We start from the raw sequence: 20,352 nt of genomic DNA on the forward strand, positions 1-20,352 counted from the left end.
CCTGAGTTACTCCAGCATTTTTGTGGACAACCGAAGAACAATCCTGAAGAACGGAGTGTGGGAGGAAACCGAAGAATTCGGAGAAAACCCACGCAGGTCACGGGGAGAACTCCGTACAGACAGCACCCAGAAGACTGGGTTAGGCCAGGGACTAACTCTACTGAACGTTTTTCCTTCCATTATTTATTATGTAAAAGAATATGTGTGTTTATAGTTTGTTTGGTTGCTTGTCTTTTTGCACAAAAGTCCGCGAGCATTACCACTTTCATTTCACTGCACATCTCGTATGTGTATGTGACAAATAAACTTGACTTGACTCTCAGTCAGCAGATGCGTCTCGCCTCGAAACGTCAACCATTCCTTCAAACACCCGTAGTCAGGATCGAACCCCGGTCTCCGGGGTTCTCTGTAAGGCAGCAACTCTACCGCTGCGCCACCGCTACCGTCTCGGGGAAACGGCACAACCGGGACAACTCGAGACAACCCTCACCAATATTTCTGTGCCCTTTGCTGCTCCTCCTCGTTTACAGATTCCATTTCATGATATCTTGAGCTTCCTCAGCATTGCACTGAATTCTTGCTTTATTGATAACACCACTCCATTCAGCTCCTATGTCTAATGACCTATGATAATTATTAGAAACAAATCAGTGCAGGAATACTCGTATATGTCGCAGTAACGCCACCTGGAATGGTTCCCGTGGTTGTTGATTGTCATATGTATGTGATTTTGATGATCTGCTCGTTTACCTTCATATTCTTGGAGTGGGGTGGGGTTGAATTTGAAATTGGTTGCATTGGAACAAGTCACAAAGTACACGTGTCAACGATGACTCAATTGCAGCTGTCCAATTTCTGAATCAGAAAAGTGCGGTTTTAAATTATTTCCTTCCGAGTGCGACGTTCCCCGTGCACTGGGAGAATACTAAGGCTACTTGTTGTTTGTGAACAGTCTATTTTGGATCTGCAGTGGTTTGATTTTTTGCAGTGTTACTCCAGCATTTCGTGTTTACGTTCCTGTATAAGGTCACCAATTCCTTCTCTCCAGAGATGCTGCCCTGTCCCGCTGAGTTACTCCAGCATGTTGTGTCTGTCTCCGTGTCAGTCTTCGTGTCTGCGGTCGCTGGCCGGCGTGGACCCGACGGGCCGAAGGGCCTGTTGCCATGCTGTGTCCAAAGATTATAGACGAGGATTGTGATTGGCTGCGCTGGCCGAATAGGCGCACCCACGCCGCAGGCTCGACCTATCGGAGCTCAGAGGACAGGCAGCGTTTGTTACCCGCTGCACGATTGGAGGAGGAAATGTGTCCGGCGCTGGGATTGGCCGCAGAGTGGACCGCCCCCTATTGGGCGGGCCAGGTGGAGCGGAGGTCTGGGATTGGCTGTTGATGGGCCGGAGCGGAGCGATTGGCCGCGCCGGTGGCGGGAACCCGGGAAGGGGTCGGCCGCGCGCCGGTGGCGGGAAGTGGCGGCGGTTGTCGGTTGCAGATGGAGTTCACGCGCGGGAGCAACAAGGGCCCCCTCGCCCTGGCCTATCCCTTCCCTCTGCAGCTCTACCCGCTGCCGCCCCAAGGCACCGTCTCGCTGCTCCAGTTCGAGAGCCTGGCCGTGGAGAGACTGAAGCGTAAGAAGGCGCAGAGCAGGCCTGGTGCCTCCGATAGAGGGGAGAGGAGGAGGAGGGAGAGAGTTGAGGATAGGTGGAGGGAGAGAGGAGGTAGATGGAGGGATTGGGGAGATGGAGTGAGTTGGGAAGTTGGAGGGAGTTGTGGAGATGGAGGGAGAGAGGAGGGAAATGGGGGGGGGGATTGGGGCAATCTAGTGAGAGAGGAGGGAAATGGGGAGATGGGTGGAGAGAGGACGGAGTTGGGGAGATGGAGGGAGGGGGGAGATGGAGTGAGTTGTGGAGGTGGAGGGAGAGAGGAGGGAAATGGGGGGGGATTGGGTCAAATCTAGTGAGAGGAGGGAGATGGGGGGAGAGAGGACGAAGTTGGGGAGATGGAGGGAGGGGAGTGAGGGAAGGAAAGGGGAGTGAGGGAAAGAAGTGAGAATGGGGGTAGGATATGAAAGGGTGAAGAGTATGAGTACGAAGTCTAAATAGTACTAGAAAGCTCTAAAGTGGTGCAATTGATTATTTCATCTAAACAGGGAATTTCATTGCACCCTGGCGTTTATGATTGTAAACTAATCTGATCACCAGGTTTTAAAGTGGACTAAGTGCACAAAGAAGTACAACGTGGCTGAAATTAAAACGGATGGCAATAGCATGTACTTGCAGTTTTGCTGGTGCGACTGAATCTTCCTGTGTTGGACAGTTGAAGGGTCCTGTTTCTTTTCAATGTTTATGAACAGCCATCGTACGGTTGTTGACTCGCCGTAGTCAGTTTTGTATCTGTGAATAGTTAACCAGTTCGGATTGCTGTTTTGACTACGAAACTTCAGATCTATTATAAACTAGCACAAAAAGGTGGTGTAATGGTACAGAACTAATTGGAATTATTTTTTCTCCTCTTCTAGTTCTCAAGAGTATAGAGACTATTGGCATTAGCTATGCCAGGGGATCTGAAAACTATAACAAGAAACTGGAGAGCGAACTTCGAAAGCTGAAGTTTCCTTACAGAGTAAGCTTTTGCACTGTGATATGTATATGAAACAAATGCCGTTTTGTTCAATATCCAAGATTTTTGTGCCCTCTTTTACCCCTGGGTTAAAATCAAGAATGTTCCCCACCCTGGACAAGCTATGCGGCTCATAATTCCTATAATGTTTCTCCAAAAGTGCTGTATCGTACCATCTGTCTTGTCCATGTCATGTCTAACTTGTCCAACCATCTGTCCATCAAGAACCCCCACTCACCAGTGCCCAGCTTTCTCCCTCACCCCCGCTGCAATCCACCTGAAGAAGAGTCCTGACCCGAAACCTCACCTATCCATGTTATCCAGAGGGGCTGCCTGACTCGCTGAGTTACTTCAGTACATTGTGTCCTACTGTATCTCCATTTCACTTGTCTCTTTTCTCTTGGCATTTGCCTTTTAAAAGTTAATTTAGGAGGCAGCAGATGAATCACCAATTCAGTAGTGTCCCCCAACCTATGCTATTGTTGAATATACGTGGAACAATGTACCTTAGAAAGTTTATCACCAGGACATTTACCATAATTTTTAGATCAATGCCTTCAGAAAAGAGTGATCGGTGAAGGTAGTTGTAAATGCCTCTTTGTCAAATTGACATTTAACCAAGGTCTAAGATAGACACAAAATGCTGGAGTACCTCAGCGGGTCAGACCGTTCAGACTTTTTACCAGCATCTGTAGTTTCTTTGTACACATTTAACTGAGGCATGTTCTCTGGCGCATGTCCCCATTCTGCTGATAACATCCATATTGAATTTTACTCTGCCTGCCAGGATCACTGTCACAAAGCTCGCCCTTTGGCTGTAGTTGATGCCAGTGCCTTGAGGCAGCACCTTGTGTAAATGCTTTTGATGGTGGGGAGGGCTATGTCTGTGATGGACTGGGCTGTTTCTACCACTCTGCAGCCTCGGTGGCAATGTTTGTCACCTTACTTTACCTAGTCCTCTCAGCAAATCCTCTGTACAGATGTGTCTTCTGTCTTAAAACACCATTCAAAAACCATTGTCGATGGGGGAAAGGAGCTTGAGAGCATCAGACCCCTAATAACAAAGATTATTTCCTTTCAGATTTTATCAAAAATAAGGGTTCTTTTCATAGTAGTAAGTTTACTGTTGTCACTTCAAGCCAAAAGTATCAAGAGCTGTATGTTACATTGTTTACTAACATTTCATTGCACGTGTCAATGGAAGTGTTTGTCAATTTCAATTATTTTATGCGGTTAAAGTAGCAGCTCTGTTTTTAAGAGACAATGGTGTTTGATTATTGACATATGCTGTTTTCATTTGCAAGACAGCTCCTTTCTAATTAATTTCCAAAACAACTTTTGAGTAACATGCCTAACCCCAATTGAAATTGCGTTATAACCCATTCAGCCTACATAATACAAATAGAGTTCCCAAATTCATCACTCATGTTATCATATCTGCAGTGTAGAAATGCACGTTATATCAACTACCTATATCATGCTAGGAAATGTTTAACTATATGTGGAAGCTAAAGTCACGAGTTCAAGAATTGATAATATTGCAGATGTATCAAGTACAAATGCAGACAGATGGGAAAAAAAGCAAAAACACATGCACACACACGTACATATATTTTACATTGTAGAGAAACACTGACTTTATTTAGTTGAATATAAATTACCTAGGTGGAATGGTGTCCATCAATCTTATTCTCCAGATTGAAGGCTCAAGCTGATACATCAGGCTTCCACACCTTACCAGGTAATTTGATAATAGAAGGCCTGGGTTTTAAGAATATTTGGACTAAAATAATTCCTCTCGACAGAGAATGGTTTGGGAATGGGGTGCCTGTTAGTGGGGCAGCACAGTGGCGCAGAGGTAGAGTTGCTGGCTTATCACACGAGAGACCCATGTTCGATCCAAACCATGGATGCGGCCTGTGCAGTTAGTACGTTCTCCCTGTGACCACATGGGTTTTCTCAGGGTGCTCCAGTTTCCTCCCACATTCCATAAAAGTGCAGTTTTGTAGGTTAATTGTCTTCTGTAAATTGCTCCTAGAATGTAAGAGGCGAAACTGGGATAACATGGATCTAGTGTGATGGGTGATATGTGGGCCGAAGGGTCTGTTTCAATGCTGTATTTAAACTAAACCAAAAAAATAAAATCAGTAATGTGTAAGGTGAATAAATCACTTTACATACATGCTTGGGGCTGCTTACAACAGCTGCTTGATGCACACAAATAAACCAATTCATCATATTTCTAGGAATTGCCGTTTCTTGTGAATGAATCAGGATATGAACATGATTTTTACTAATATTTTTTCGCTTTCATGTATATTTAAATCTCTCTATGCTTTCTAGCTACCCTTTATTCTGTAACCTTGGTACATTGGCCTGATGTCTTGTTAATGTATAATGCTTTCTTTATCTTTCTGCATCCATCAGGTTTTCAGCGAAGAGAAGATGGATGAATATGAAATGAGGAAGAAAGATCACATCTCTCATTTCATACTGCGTCTTGCTTACTGCCAGTCGTAAGTACAACGTGAACTTTCATGTGGAATCTGTGGAACCAGTTTGAAGTTGTTTTGTTATGTGATGTTTCAAAGTCAGTTTATTGTCGCATGTACCAATTAGGGCAGTGAAATTTGAGTTGCCATACAACCATACTAAGTGAAAAGCAACAAGACACAGAACCACATTAAAGTTAACATAAACATCCATCACAGTGGATTCCACATTCCAACACTGTGATGGAAGGCAATAAACTTCAATCTTCTCTCTGTTTGTTCTCCCGCAGTCGGGGCGATCAAAGCTGTCGCAGCCGACGATCGAAGCCCCCTTCGGGGTGATTGAAACCCCCGCGTTGGGGGCAGTTGAAACTCTCCGCTGGCATTGGGTTCCCGAGTCGGCCTCTTACCAGAGACCGCGGGCTTCATGATATTAAAGTCCACAGGCCCTGCGGTTGGGACTGTAATACTGGGACGTATGGGGGCTCGGGAAGGCACATCAATGTTCTCCCTGTCAAAGAATGCGTCGGAACGCATTGAGCTCATCAAGGAGTGATGCTTCGCTGTCGCTTGAGCTGCCTCCTGGTTTCGCCTTGTAGGAGGTGATGACATTCAAACCTGGCCACAGTTGCCGAACATCCGCCACAGCTTTGAGCGGAAGTCCCTTTTGGACTTTATGATGGCCTTGTCAAGGACAATAGACAATAGGTGTAGGAGTAAGCCATTCGGCCCTTCGTACCTGGACTTTTTATAGACCTCTTCGTTACCAGCCCTGAATGCCCGGGATCTGGTCTTCAGAAGAATGCGTATCTCCTGATTCAACCAAGACTTCTGGTTAGGAAACACTAGGAAAGTTTTGTAGGAACACAGTCCTCTGCACATTTCCTTATGAAGTCTGTAACGACTGTGGCGTATTAATTCAGGTCCATTGCCGAGTCCTTGAACATTACCCAGTCTACTGACTCCAAGCAGTCCTGTAGTTGTTCCTCTTCCACCCCAGACCAACTATGTACAGTCCTCACCTTTCCCAGATGCCAGTGTTCGGCCCATACGATGGATGGAGAAACCTTCAGGCTGGAAGGCTGAGTCTGGGGAGCTGGGGGTGATCCATGTTTCATTGGACCCAGAAATCATTGGACAAAGTCAGCATGGATTTACGAAAGGTAAATCATGTCTAACGAATTTTATAGACTTTTTCGAGGATGTAACTAGTAGAGTGGATAAGGGAGAACCAGTGGATGTGTTATATCTGGACTTTCAGAAGGCTTTCGACAAGGTTCCACATAAGAGATTAGTAAACAAACTTAAAGCACACGGTATTGGGGGTTCAGTATTGATGTGGATAAAGAACTGGCTGGCAGACAGGAAGCAAAGAGTAGGAGTAAACGGGTCCTTTTCACAATGGCAGGCAGTGACTAGTGGGGTACCGCAAGGCTCAGTGCTGGGACCCCAGCTATTTACAATATATATTTATGATTTGGACGAGGGAATTGAATGCAACATCTTCAAGTTTGTGGATGACACGAAGCTGGGGGGCAGTGTTAGCTGTGAGGAGGATGCTAGGTGACTTGGATAGGCTGGGTGAGTGGGCAAATGCATGGCAGATGCAGTATAATGTGGATAAATGTTATCCACTTTGGTGGCAAAAACAGGAAAGTAGACTATTATCTGAATGGTGGTCGATTAGGAAAAGGGGAGATGCAACGAGTCCTGGGTGTCATGGTACACCAGTCATTGAAAGTAGGCTTGCAGGTGCAGCAGGCAGCGAAGAAAGCGAATGGTATGTTAGCATTCATAGCAAAAGGATTTGAGTATAGGAGCAGGGAGGTTCTACTGCAGTTGTACAGGGTCTTGGTGAGACCACACCTGGAGTATTGCGTACAGTTTTGATCTCCTAATCTGAGGAAAGACATTCTTGCCATAGAGGGAGTACAGAGAAGGTTCACCAGACTGATTCCTGGGATGTCAGGACTTTCATATGAAGAAAGACTGGATAGACTCGGCTTGTACTCGCTGGAATTTAGAAGATTGAGGGGGGATATTATAGAAACTTACAAAATTCTTAAGCGGTTGGACAGGCTAGATGCAGGAAGATTGTTCCCGATGTTGGGGAAGTCCAGAACAAGGGGTCACAGTTTAAGGATAAGGGGGAAATCTTTTAGGACTGAGATGAGAAAAACATTTTTCACACAGAGAGTGATGAATCTCTGGAATTCTCTGCCACAGAAGATAGTTGAGGCCAGTTCATTGGCTGTATTTAAGAGGGAGTTCGATGTGGCCCTTGTGGCTAAAGGAATCGGGGTATGGAGAGAAGGCAGGTACAGGATACTGAGTGGATGATCAGCCATGATCATATTGAATGGCGGTGCAAGCTCGAAGGGCCGAATGGCCTACTCCTGCACCTATTTTCTATGTTTCTGTGAAACATGTGAGCATTCCCTCGGCTCCCTTTGATAAAGCACCCTTGACCTTAAGTCCTCCACTTTAGTTTCCAGTGATTGCACATTGGCTAGTAGGATGGTAGGGAGAGGGAGGTCGTAGTCCCCTGCGCTTCAGTCTGACGTAGTCCTGCCCGCCGGCCACGTTTCCGGACACCATGGAGGCCTCTCCGGTGTGTCCCGTGTACAGTACTTACTGTTCCTGCAATCCTCCGCCAGGTCTGGGATTCCCCTGCGATCGGGAATTCCCTTACTGTCGGCTGCTCCGTTGCTGCCGGTAGATCACAATAGCGCCAATGTGTTTAAATGCATTGGCAGCTTGTCAGTTGTATCACTGGTTTCTGCTGTTTCCTTTATACAGGTAAACTGAGAACTACTGCATTTGATGATTTTCAGCTGAAAGGAATATTAAAGACTATTGCAATAGTTTAAACAATGTGGTCTGTACTGTAAGCAAAAGTTTAAAAAAAATTACAATTGCTGAAAATCTGAACTAAAGTGGAAAGTGCTGGAAACACTTCATTTTGTTGACAGAGAGAGAGTGACAGTTAACATTTAAGATTGAAAACTCCAGTAACTGGGAAAGTGAAAATGAGAATGTTTCAAAGTACAACGGGGGCAGGGGATGGATGGATCAAAGGGAATATCTCCCGTGTGGTGGGGTCAGGGATGCTATGCTGATAAACTTCATAAACAAGTTAAGGAGGGTAGTTTGAACACAAATGGACAAATAAAGGTCGTGAAATGCAGAGCTGTAGGAAATGTTTAGCAGAGAGGAAAAACTGATTATTAGATGACCTGCAGTAGATGTGGCCAGTTTTGATACAAACAATGTGAATTATCTGATGTTTTTTAATTTGATAGTGAGTCAGGAAGACTGTATCGTAATCAAATGGAAGATGGGGTGTGGTTCTACAAATTTGGGTTGGACCATTATCAAATTGTGAGAGGAAAGAGGATTGAAATGATGGAGCAGGAAGTACATGATCAGTGCTGTTGACTGAATGCTCAGTGAAGAGTTCACCCAACCTGTGTTTGGTTTCTCCAACCGTCGAAGGGACCATGTTATGAATACTGAATGCTCGGTGGGAAGAAGGTGTCAGCAAACTAGTTTCATCTACAAAGACTATTTGGGTCCCTCAGTTGTGGGAGAGCAAGAGTTGAAGAATAGGTGTTGCACTTCCTGTAGAGACTTGAGAAAGTGTCATGAGAATGGGACTGGTTGATGGAGATGGAAGAATTGAGACAGCAGTCCTCTTGTAATGCTGAATTAGGGTGTGAGGATGTATGTAGTGATGGATTTCTGTCGGAATTTGGGGAGAGGCGTGGTGAGATTGTGGAGGCTGCTGGGATGGAAACAGAACCAGGCAAGCTTTGAAGAAGAAGAATATGTGTAGATGGAGGGGTTGGGCCGTTTTTTTAAGGAAGAGACAGAGGTACCTCAGACTAATCTGGTGTGGGTTGGAGATATGGAGGGTTTATATGTCCATGAGAAAGATGAGCTGGTTGCGACAAGTGAATTAGAAAATGTAAAGTGGTGGAGGTACACCAGAGATGTCACGGACACAAATGGGAATCAACTGGATAAGCGGAGGAAGTGTATAGTTAGTGATGGATGAAATAAGCTCAGTGTGAGGAGCAGGCTGAAACAGTGGATCTGCTGGACAGTCCTGTTTGTAGATCTTGGCCAGGAGGTAGAAGTAAGAGAAATTTAAAAAACAAGGTCTGTGAATCAATGTGCTGTTCTATCTTTCACCACCTGAGGGTGCAATTGGACCATGTTTTGGGGCCAGTTTCGACTGTGTTCTGTTTTTGCTGTTTTTAAGCCTATGTACGAACCATTGGAGAGTAACCATTTAAACCTGGTGATGCATTAGATCTGAGTTGGTTGCAGAGACCCAAGGGATTGGAATTCACTGCGAGATAAATAAATCAGCATTTTTAAACAGACGTTGTTGTGAAACATGTATTGTTCTAATATGCTTTCGTTCTACTGATGCCTTAGCAAAGTCGTCAAAAGCTGTGCCATGTTCTATTCTTTTCAAATCAGTCTCTAGCTTTTTGACTTGAGTTGGCTGTTGCTCCAGCAGCATCTTGATGTTAACATCTCATTCTTGTTTGTGGAACACTCCATTGCCTTAGTGCCCCTTATTCTCATAACATCCTCTGAACACATCGTCATCTTTAAAAACTCAAATGCAGTCCCGGGCATTTGTAGCTTCTCAGTTTTCTTGGTTGCACCATTTTCAGCTGCTATTCCTGCTGCATAGGGATCCTCTCCCCAATTAACACTCGTCCTTCTAAGAGTCTCATGACAGTCCATGATTTTGAGCAGTTGCTTTTGGTTATCTATAAGCTCCTGTGGTGTGCTCTTACTTTGATACTGGCGTTTGATAAATTCAAGGTCTTATTTCTTGTGGTGTATTTTGGGGATTGTTCTTGCAGCAAGCAACCTCTGCCATTGTGGCAACTCCGCCGAAACCACAGTGCACCGTTTAGTCGTGCACCATTTTTTTTTCTGGCCTGCTTGTATTGAGCAAACAACATTTCTGAATGAACTAGGCAGGTCAGGTAGCAACTGTGGAGGCAAATAGATACTCAACGTTTGGGATTGAGTCCCTGCATGAGAACCGAGAGTGTAGAGGAGAGAAGGAGGACCAGCATAATTAGGCGAGAGGGAGGGTGCGGCAGGAGGTGGCAGGCAGTAGGTGGAAGGCAGTAGGTGGATCCAGGTGAGGAGGGACTGATGGAGCTGATGGGCGAGAGGAGGGGGGGGGGGTGGGTGGAGGGGTGGAGCTGGGAGACAATGGCTGGTGGTTGAAGGGTAGATACAGATAAGGAGAAAAAGAGGTAGATGGAGCTGGAGTGGAGGAGAGAGGTAGAAGCAGCGCTAGGTTGAAACTTTCAGTCCTGGTGGAGGATTTCAACCCACAAGGTTGACTACCCCACATATGCTGCCTAACTTGCTGAGTTCCTCCAGCAGTAATTTTGTTGCTCTAGTTTACAGCGTCTGCAATCTCTTACAGCATGCTCATCTTTTTTTGTACTAAATGGTGTAGGGCCTTGTGTTTTATCTTCTTGTACTGTGAATCACTGAATGTCTCCCACACAAGTGAGAAGCATGAGTCTTCTTGGCTATGTCAGTGACTTCTGCTGAATTGTCAGGCAGTGGCTTGACTGTAGGAGCGAAATTAAAGTTGGCAAGGTGCACGATGCAGGAATTCCAAAAAAATTAATACAAAATAATGCAGGTGCTGGAAGTCTGAAATAAAATTGGACAATACTAGAAACATTCAGTAGGTCTGCAGCCGTGAGAGGAGAAAAAGAGTCACGTTTCAGGTTAAAGATGTTCAAATGTCAGGTCGGTGGCACAGTGACGGAGTGATAGAGCTGCTGCGTTACAGCACCAGAGGCCCGGGTTTGATCCTGACAACGGGTGTCCTTTGTACGGAGTTTGTATGTTCTACCTGTGACCCTGTGGGTTTTCTCCGGTTTCCACCCACATTCCAAAGACGTGCGGGCTGGTAGGTTAATTGGCTTTTGTAAATGTTTCCTAGTGTACACGATAGTGTTGGTGTACGCCGTGATTGCTGTTAGCCCCAGTCTCAGTGAGGTGAAGGGCTTGTTTCCATGATGTATCTGCATCTAAACTGTGAACTGTATCTCGTTTTACATTGTTTTCAGCACTTTTTGTTTATATTTGAGATTTTTGAGAGTAGTAGGGCAGCGGGTGCCAAAACAGCAGCAAAGTTACAGAGAGCTTTGGAAACTGGTGAGAATTTTTAAATTGGCTTGGATGTTGTGGTTGGCTTGCTCCGGGAAAAGATGAAAGTTCCCTGCTGTTTGTGTGGCTAAATAGGGGGGCCCACATTGCCCAAATTGCTGCCCACAGCATCCCGGATTCAGTCCGGACCTGCACTGCAGTCTGTGTGGGTTGACTACGTTCATTCTTTTGAACACATGCGTTTCTTCCAGGTGCTCCTATTTTCTCCACACCCCAAAGATATGTGGGTTGGTAGGTTAAGTGGCAACTGTAAATTGTCCCTGGTGTGTCGATGAGTGGTATCTGGTGGGGGGGGGGGGGGGGGGGGGGGAGGTTATTGACAGGAGTTTGGGGAGAATAAAGTGGGATAAGTGCAGGATGGGTGATGCTTGAAGCTCAACACTGACATGATGGGTTAAAAGGCCTGTTTCCATGCAGTGTGACCCTGGACCTCCTGCTGCAATTGACCATAAAGCACGTGTCAGATGTGGAACCTTGCCCACACTGACCAACATGCCCCATCTACACTTGTTCCACCTGCCTGTGTTCGGCCCATATCCCTCTAAATCAATCTGATCCATGTACCTGTCTAAATGTTTCTTAAACATTGCGATAGTACCTGCCCCCACTACCTCCTCCAGCAGCTCGATCGATACACCCACCACCCTTTGTGTAAAAAGGTTACCCCTCAGGTTCCTATTAAATCTTTCCCCCCCCCCCTCACCTTAAACCTATGTCCTCTGGTTCTCGATTCCCTTACTCAGGGCAAGTGACTGTGTGTCTACCTGATCTATTCCTCTCATGATTTGTACACTTGTAAGATCATCGCTCATCCTCCAAGGAATAGCGTCCTAGTCTGTTCAACCTCTCCCTGTAGTACAGGCCCTCGAGTCCTGGCAACTTCGTCGTAAATCTTCTCTGCACCCTTTCCAGCGAGTGACTAAAACGTGAGCATTTTTTCCCAGTTTCAAATTTGAATTTCTGGAATTGCATTTCATGAAGGGAGTGTCCTATTTATCATGTGGGATTGGTTACTTTATACCTGAAGCTCTGTGATCTTATACTAGCTGTGATTCAATTCTCTTTATTTTCCCCTATCATCTTCTGTCATTTCTTTAGGGAAGACTTGAGGCGATGGTTTATTCAGCAAGAATTGGACTTATTCCGTTTCCGATTTGGTGAGCTACATGACAAACAGCAAGATTTCCTCAACGAAAATGAATTGAAGTATCACCCTGTGAGTAGCTGCTCAGTTTCACTTGGATGTATGCTGTCTCATCAAATTAAGTTTTAATTTGTTTTTTTCTGTCCCCTGTGAAGAAGCTGCAGTGGCAAAGCTGTGGTTTATTTAAGCCATGTAGAAACAAGGAACTGCGGATGCTGGTTTACAGAACAAGAGACAGTGCTGGAGTAACTCAATGGGTCAGGTACATCATGATAGGTGACGCTTTGGGTCGGGACCCTCCAGACTCTAGTGATGTGTAAGAATCCAACCCGAAATGTCACCTATCCATTCTTCAGACATGGCAGCCTGACCCGCTGAGTTACTCCAGCACTTTGTGTCATGTTTATGTAAGGAAGCAGTGTACCACATCCAAGTGTACCTTTCTACTTCTGATACTTCATTGTTTTTCATTGAATGATTGATCCTTAACACTGTGTTCAGTTGGCTTTTGCAACAGCATCAGTGCTTCTGGAGCCATTTATTTCCATTCAGTTTAATCAAATGCCGTGAATGTATTCTGATTTTACAATATTGTGAATGTGGGAAGTTTTGTTTTTGTTCCTACTCACATTATCTCGTGTGAGGCACTAAAACAGGACTGGTCTATCAGAGAGAAGGGGATGTCACTAGGCTCATTGAAGGCGTAATTGGCCCACAAGGGAAGTTTAGAATTTTAATTTTTAATCCTTTCCTACAGCAGAAATTATTTTCTGCAACTGCTTTTCTCAAAATAAATAATCTGACAGTTTTACTTTGGAGCAAGGCTCATGAATTGGTAAAAATAGACATAAGTAAAGCTGTAAAAAGAAAAATTTAGTGGACATGTTAATGTTCTTTCTTGAAGGAATAGTTGTAAAGCAAAGATGTTCCTTGGATAGATCACACCACTGTGCACAAAATGGAAATTGAAAAATGGGCGAAGGTACAGAATTAAGGTTTGATTAATAAAATACTGCCAGGAACAATACAACTAGCTGGAGGACTTCAGAAAAGAGAAGCTTTGTGCGTTCTTGAAGTGCCGTTGTGTGATGGACGCGTGGCTGTAAACGTGTGTCCCAGAGGAGCTGCTTTACACTGACAGCAGAAGAATGTCGACATTGCAACAACTTGATCAGCAGATAACCATGCGGTTATGGAGAAGCTATACAAGGGGCAGAAGTTGCATATATGCTGACAATACGAGATGAATAGAGTGGAGAAGGGTTGTGTGGAGCAGTAACAATATAGGCCAAATGTTCCTATACCTTATCCAATCGGTACACTGCAGATGGTGCACATGAAGGGTAGGCTCGGCTCTTTCCCACGTGGGAATTGGGAACACTAAGCCTGAGTACTCAGATTTTATCTCTGTGTAAGGGGGATATTTATTAAAGCTCAAGAACATCACATTGTTTGTAAGTTGTTTACTTCAAAGTGCCAAATTGTGGAGATTGTTTCGGTAAAATAAACAGAAGGATCCCAACCTGAAATATCACCTTTGCATGTTCTTCAGAGATGCTGTCTGACCCGCTGAATTACTCCAGCCTATTGTGTGTTTTTGTTTGTAAACCAGCATCTCCAGCTCCTTGCTTCTCCAACTATCACACGCCAGGCTTTGTCCCACCCTTGCCTCTTTTCCAGCTTTCTCTCTTCCACTACAATAAGTCTGTAGTAGGGTCCCAACCCGAAACGTCACCTATCCATGTCCTCCAGAGATGCTGCCTGACCTGCTGAGCTACTCCAGCATTTTGTGTCTTTCTTTGTAAAGCCAGCATCTACAGTTTCTACGTTCTGAGTTTGCTGAGTAGGGTTTTCAAGAGTAAGATAAAATCAAATTTGTTGAAAAGCCAGCAATTACTTTAAACTACTGAGCATTTTCTGAGGCAAGGGTAATTAAAATATATATAGATTCAATTGAGAAAATATTGCAATTCAGATTGAGTTTTTGTATGAATTTCTGACTTGTTCAACCTGCTGAATCTCCATCAGGATTTTATTTCCTATTAGTCTCTGAGGCAAATGCGGTAGTTATAGAAACGTGCTGATGTATCTACGACTCTATGGCCAGGCTGTTCCCAGAGTGATGTTGGCTGTACATTGAGAGAATGTTGTTTAAGGAATGCAAACTTTCTGCTCTCTGATAAGTGTGATGTGTAATCACGGATTGAACTTGCAAACCTGTACTGTTTGACTCGGAGATGGTCTGTTCAGTCAAATCAGTACATGCCCTCCCACTTGTCCTCTTCCCATTTGTCCTCTGAATCCATCAATGTACCCCTTTAGTCCATTTTCCCTCATTTGTTCGTCTGACTATCCTGAAATGTGAAGATCTTATTAACTGCAACTATTCTCTCATTCCTGGAGAGCAGAGGTTTTTATGCTTTATATTTTCTTGCAATGTATAAAATAATAATTCAACATATTGTTCTGGTTATGAAGTACAGTACATTTAGAAAGTATTCAGACCTCTTCAATTTTTCCACATTTTGTTACGTTACAGCCTTATTTTAAAATTGATTAAATTCTTTTTTTTTATCAATCTACACACAATATCCCAGAATGAAAAAGCAAAAACAGGTGTTTATAAATTTTTGCAAAGTAATTAAAAAGAAATAACTGAAATATCACATTTACATAAGTATTCAGATCCGTTGCTATGACACTCAAAATTGAGCTTAGGTTCATCCTGCTTCCATTGATTATCCTTGATGTTTCTACAACTTGATTGGAGTCAATTAAATTGATTGGACATGCTTTGGAAAGGCACACAGCTGTCTATATAAGGTCCCACAGTTGACAGTGCATGTCAGAGCAAAAACCAAGCCATGAAGACAAAGGAATTGCCAGTAGACCTCCGAGACAGGATTGTGTTAAGACACAGATCTGGGGAAGGGTATAAAACAATTTCTGCAGCATTGCAGGTCCGACAGTGGCCTCCGTCATTCTTATATGGGAGAATTTGGAACCATATGGGACTCTTCATAGAGCTGGTCGCCCAGCCAAACAGCAATCGAGGGAGAAGGGCCTTGGTCAGGGAGGTGATCAAGAACTCAATGGTCACTCTGACAGAGCTCCAGAGTTCCTCTGTGGAGATGGGAGAACCTTCCAGAAGGACAACTATATCTGCAGCATTCCAGCAATCAGGCCTTTATGGTAGAGTGGCCAGACGGAAGCCAATCCTCTATAAAAGACACATGAGAGCCCGCATGGAGTTTGCCAAAAGGCATCTAAAAGACTCTCAGACCCTGAGAAACAAGATTCTCTGGTCTGATAAAACCAAGATTGAACCCTTTGGCATGAATGCCAAGCATCACATCTGGAGGAAACCAGGCACTGCTCATCACGGTGAAGCATGGTGGTGGCAGCATCCTGCTATGGGGATGTTTTTCAGCAGCAGGAACTGTTCAGGATTGAGGAAAAGATGAATGGAACAAAGTTTAGAGAGATCCTTGATGTAAACCTGCTCCAGAGCATTCTGGACCTCAGACTGGGGCGGAGGTTCACCTTCCAATAGGACAACGACCCTAAGCACACAGCCAAGACAAGGCAGCAGTGGCTTTGTGACAAGTCTGTGAATGTCCTTGAGTGGCCCAGACATAGCCCGGACTTGAACCCGATCAAACATCTCTGGAGGGACCTGAATATAGCTGTGCATCGATGCTCCCCATCCAACCTGACAGAGCTTGAGAGGATCTGCAGAGAAGAATGGGAGAAATTACCCAAATACAGGTCCCAAGCATGTAGCGTCATACCCAAGAAGACTTGAGGCTGTAATCGCTGCCAAAGGTGCCTCAACAAAGTACTGAGTAAAGGGTCTCAATAGTTATATAAATGTGATACTGGACTTTGTACTTTTTCTTTGTAAATGGTGCCAAAATATGACAACTTTGCATTTGTAGATAGTGGAAATTAATTACACTCTGTTGTGCATGTGTGACAATAAAGTATCATTGCTTCTCCATGTACTTGTCTATATTGGTGGCAATTTTCAGTTGTCAATTAACTGGCCATTTAGAAACATTCTCTGTATCCACTCTACCAAAATTCTTCAGTATTTCCAAGACCTCCATTACGCTTCTCTCAATCTTTTTGAGAACTTGACACACAGTTTCATATTCAGGGAGTCTGCGGCCAACCTGTATGAGCATTTCACTGCCATGCCAGACTTCATTGCTAGGTGCATAGAGGAATGCATGCAATGAAGGCAATCCAAGTGTTCCCCAACTGAAACACAGATGAACTATGAGGCCCATTCCCAGGTGAAGGCCAAGACTGCAGGCCACAAGTCGAACAACCCAGAGCAGAACAAGAAATCCTTCTACAATCTTAGCAAAGCCATCAGGAATGCCAAGAGGCAAAAACTTGAGTCCCAGCATAACCACTTCATTATCTGTTGACTGTGGCAAGGCTTGAATGTTATAACAAGCGACAAATCAAAGTCAGGTGATAGTGTGTCACTCTTTGATGAACTTAATACATTCAGTGCTCGCTTTGAGCAGAAGGCCAACAGAGTGGTGACATCATCCCGACCGACTAGTGCTTGTTTGTACGGTCACTGTTGTAGGCCTTCCTACAATACAATACAATACAATTCAATTTATTGTCATTTGGACCCCTTGAGGTCCAAACGAAATGCCGTTTCTGCAGCCATACATTACAAACAAATAGACCCAAGACACAACATAATTTACATAAACATCCATCACATTGCTGTGATGGAAGGCCAAAAAAACTTTTCTCTCCACTGCACTCCCCCCCCCCCCCCCCCCCCCCCCCCCAAAGCAAGATCTCATTCATTAATGACACTGTCCATTGGCCCTCTCATCCACCATCATGAAGTGTTTCAAGAAATTCCAGAGAATTTTGGATTTGGCCCAGACCATCGCACAAATCATCCTCCCATCGATTCCTTCTATACATCATGCTGCTTCTGCAAGGCCACCAACATAACGAAGGACCAGACTCGCCCCAGTCACTTCCTCTCCTCCCATCTCCCATCAGGCAGGAGCTACAGAAGTTTGAAAATGCATACCTCCAGATTCAAGAAGAGTTTCTTCCCAGCTGTCATCAGGCAACTGAACGGTCCACTCACCAACAAGAATGTGATCCTGACCTTCCATCTACCTCAATGGTGATCTTTTAATTTTCCTAATTGAATTTTATCGGACTTCAATGTTATATCTTTAGAGTGAATGTTGTACCCTTTATCCTTTATGTATGCATTGTTGATGGCTTGATTGTATTCATGTATAATCTTTTTTTGACTGGATACACACAAATAAGCATTTAATTGTATCTTGGCACTTGTGACAATAAAACTAAACTAAACATTGTTTATTTTTTCCCGATTTGTGGGATTCATTCGCTGATTGTGGAGTCTTTTATGATACCCTGTGAACATGTCGAGGTGTTAAATAAGATGTTTTGTCTTGTGCTGCTTGTTAATATTTCTAATCCCTTTTTTTCAGGATTAAACAAAGGTGATATGTCTCCCACAGGAATTGTGCTTGTGGACTCTGAATGAGCCAGGCTGTTTAGAACTGTGGGCTTGTACTCACTGGAAACTTGCATTTCTGGGAGTCTCATTTTATTATATTCATCTCATATTTCCCATGATCTATCAGCTCCCCTGCAATCACATCAGACCAATTCCTCCAGATATTTCCTGGTAATCCAACCCCTCCAAGATTTTCCTCCCACCCACTTGCTCTGGACATAATTTACAATAATCAATTAACCTGTCAACCTGCCCATCTTTGGGCTGCGAGAAGAAGCCGGAGCAGCCAAAGGAAATCTATACAGGGAAACATGCAAACTCCTTATATTTCACATCTGAGATCGGCATCTTGAAGCCGGATCGCTGTGATTTGTGAGGCAACAGCACTGCTGATCTAGGGTTATTTGATTCCCGATGAGGCTTTTTTGAAGTGGAGAATGTCCATAAAAAACATTTTGCTGTGGAAACCTGGCAGCCATTTTATAGAGTAATGTGATAATGAAGAGATCATTTGTTTGGCATTGCTGGCGGGTCATTGGCGGGGGGAGTGTAACTAAAAATGGGACCTTCTGACTCGAGAAAGAGTGGATTATTGAACTACAACTGACACCTTTGCCAATTAATTTAATGTTGAACCTTTGACGTTGACTCGGAGAATACTTATTTCTTAATACATTTTAGCTGTTACCACCCTGTTCTTTTCCCTTGCCAAGCAAGGTGCAGCCCAGAGTTTTTTTTTCCATTTTGGAAATAATATCAGGACAATTATCAAATAATATCCAGGTCTCTCAGCACATGAGAACATATCTGCACAGAACGTAGAACAGTACTGCACAGGAACATGTCCTTCATCCCATGTCTGTGCCGAACTTGATGCCAAGCTAAACTAATCTTATCTGCCTGAACATGGAAAAATAGGTGCAGGAGTAGGCCATTTGGCCCTTCGAGCCAGCACTGCCATTCAATATGATCATGGCTGATCATCTAAAATCAGTACCTCGTTCCTGCTTTTTTCCCCATATCCCTTGATTCCTTTAGCCCTAAGAGCTAAATCCATATCCCTGCATTGTCTGCATCTCCAAATGCTTATTTAAAAGCTAATTGTCAACTGCGCACGCTGGAATATTTGAGCACCTTTCAACTGTATTAGCGCTTGAATGTTCTATGCAGATATGTTCTTGTGCTGAGAGACCTGGATATTATTTGATGATTGTCCTAATATTATTTCCCCATCTACAATGACAGACTAAGCATCAGTACTTTAGCTCAATTATGACACCACTATTGATCCATCCAACACCACTGCAATTTGCTATGATGGTTCAGAGGTGTGTGAACAATTCTGCTTGTGGAGGAAGTGAAGGAATTGGAATGCTAATTATGGAATTGGATACTTTAGGTGAAAGATTCTCTATATTGTCATTGCATTTCCTAAATGGAAATACTGGTCTTGCTTGAAATGGGAAAAGAATAGGGTGGTATACATACCATACATTGATAGAAGTAGCTGGTGCAGACTTGATTGCAACGAGTGGAAGTTTATCCATACAAAGATGCTATGAAACAAAATTATCAAGAACGATGCCTTTCCCAATAAAGAGTGCATGAATGTCTTTGAAACACCTTATTTGAAATTGGCTGAAATTTTTATTTATCATCAAATAATTCTCTGAAGTCTGATGAATGCTTTGAATGTTTCTCTATTTATACAGTGCAATGGTCAATTCACTTTCTGCTTGGCTCCAAGGTGTATTGGCTGTTTGAATGATTAAATTCAAGCCTACACTTTCTCCGTTGTGACTTGGTTTAGTTTAGTTTAAACCAAAGATAGACACAAAGTTTAATTTAGAGATAGTCATTCAACCCAGCTGTGGTGGGATTCAAATTAATTCTATTCTTTTGCCACCTCATCTCATTCCTTCAATGCATTCTTACTTTCTCAGTCACTTCTTTCAACGGTATTGCTTCAAATTCATTTTTTATTGCAAATCCTTCCAGTGAGAGCAAGTTGCAGATCCTTGATGCCCTCTGGGTCAAGATTTTTTCAGCAATCCCAATTAGATTTAGTAGTGAATTCAAATACTACTAAAGTCTCAGTGCAGTTGGGTTAAATTGTAACTGTAAATTCAAACACAGATTAAGAGAAAAGTTGGTCTAGAGGAGGTGCACATGAACCTCTGTCTTACCTGGAAGGACTGCTGGGATCCCTGGATGTATGTTGGGAGGAGGTGTTGGGTCAGGTATTACATCTCCTTTGGTTGCAGGGGAGGGGGTGTTTGGGGTGGGAAGGGACAAGTGGATTTAGTAGTTGCGGAGGAAGCAGTCTCAATGGAAGCTGGAAAGA

General features: G+C 43.8%; 1 protein-coding gene across 2 annotated transcripts in view; it reads left to right on the top strand.

Annotated features, from left to right (window-relative positions):
- The first annotated feature begins 1,450 nt into the window (after positions 1-1,450).
- prim2 (DNA primase subunit 2) overlaps positions 1,451-20,352 on the top strand; it is a 238,939-nt gene continuing 220,037 nt past the window's right edge. For both annotated transcript variants that reach the window (XR_004412093.1, XM_033021862.1), the window contains exons 1-4: positions 1,451-1,623; positions 2,514-2,617; positions 5,042-5,130; positions 12,427-12,544. Coding sequence is in view for 1 of the 2 variants with exons in the window: in XM_033021862.1 (XP_032877753.1) it covers positions 1,488-1,623; positions 2,514-2,617; positions 5,042-5,130; positions 12,427-12,544 (447 nt within the window). In the remaining variant the exon portion in view is untranslated. The remainder of the gene's footprint in view (positions 1,624-2,513; positions 2,618-5,041; positions 5,131-12,426; positions 12,545-20,352) is intronic.

Source organism: Amblyraja radiata, chromosome 5 (genome assembly GCF_010909765.2).
Source record: "Amblyraja radiata isolate CabotCenter1 chromosome 5, sAmbRad1.1.pri, whole genome shotgun sequence".
NCBI lineage: Eukaryota > Metazoa > Chordata > Chondrichthyes > Rajiformes > Rajidae > Amblyraja > Amblyraja radiata.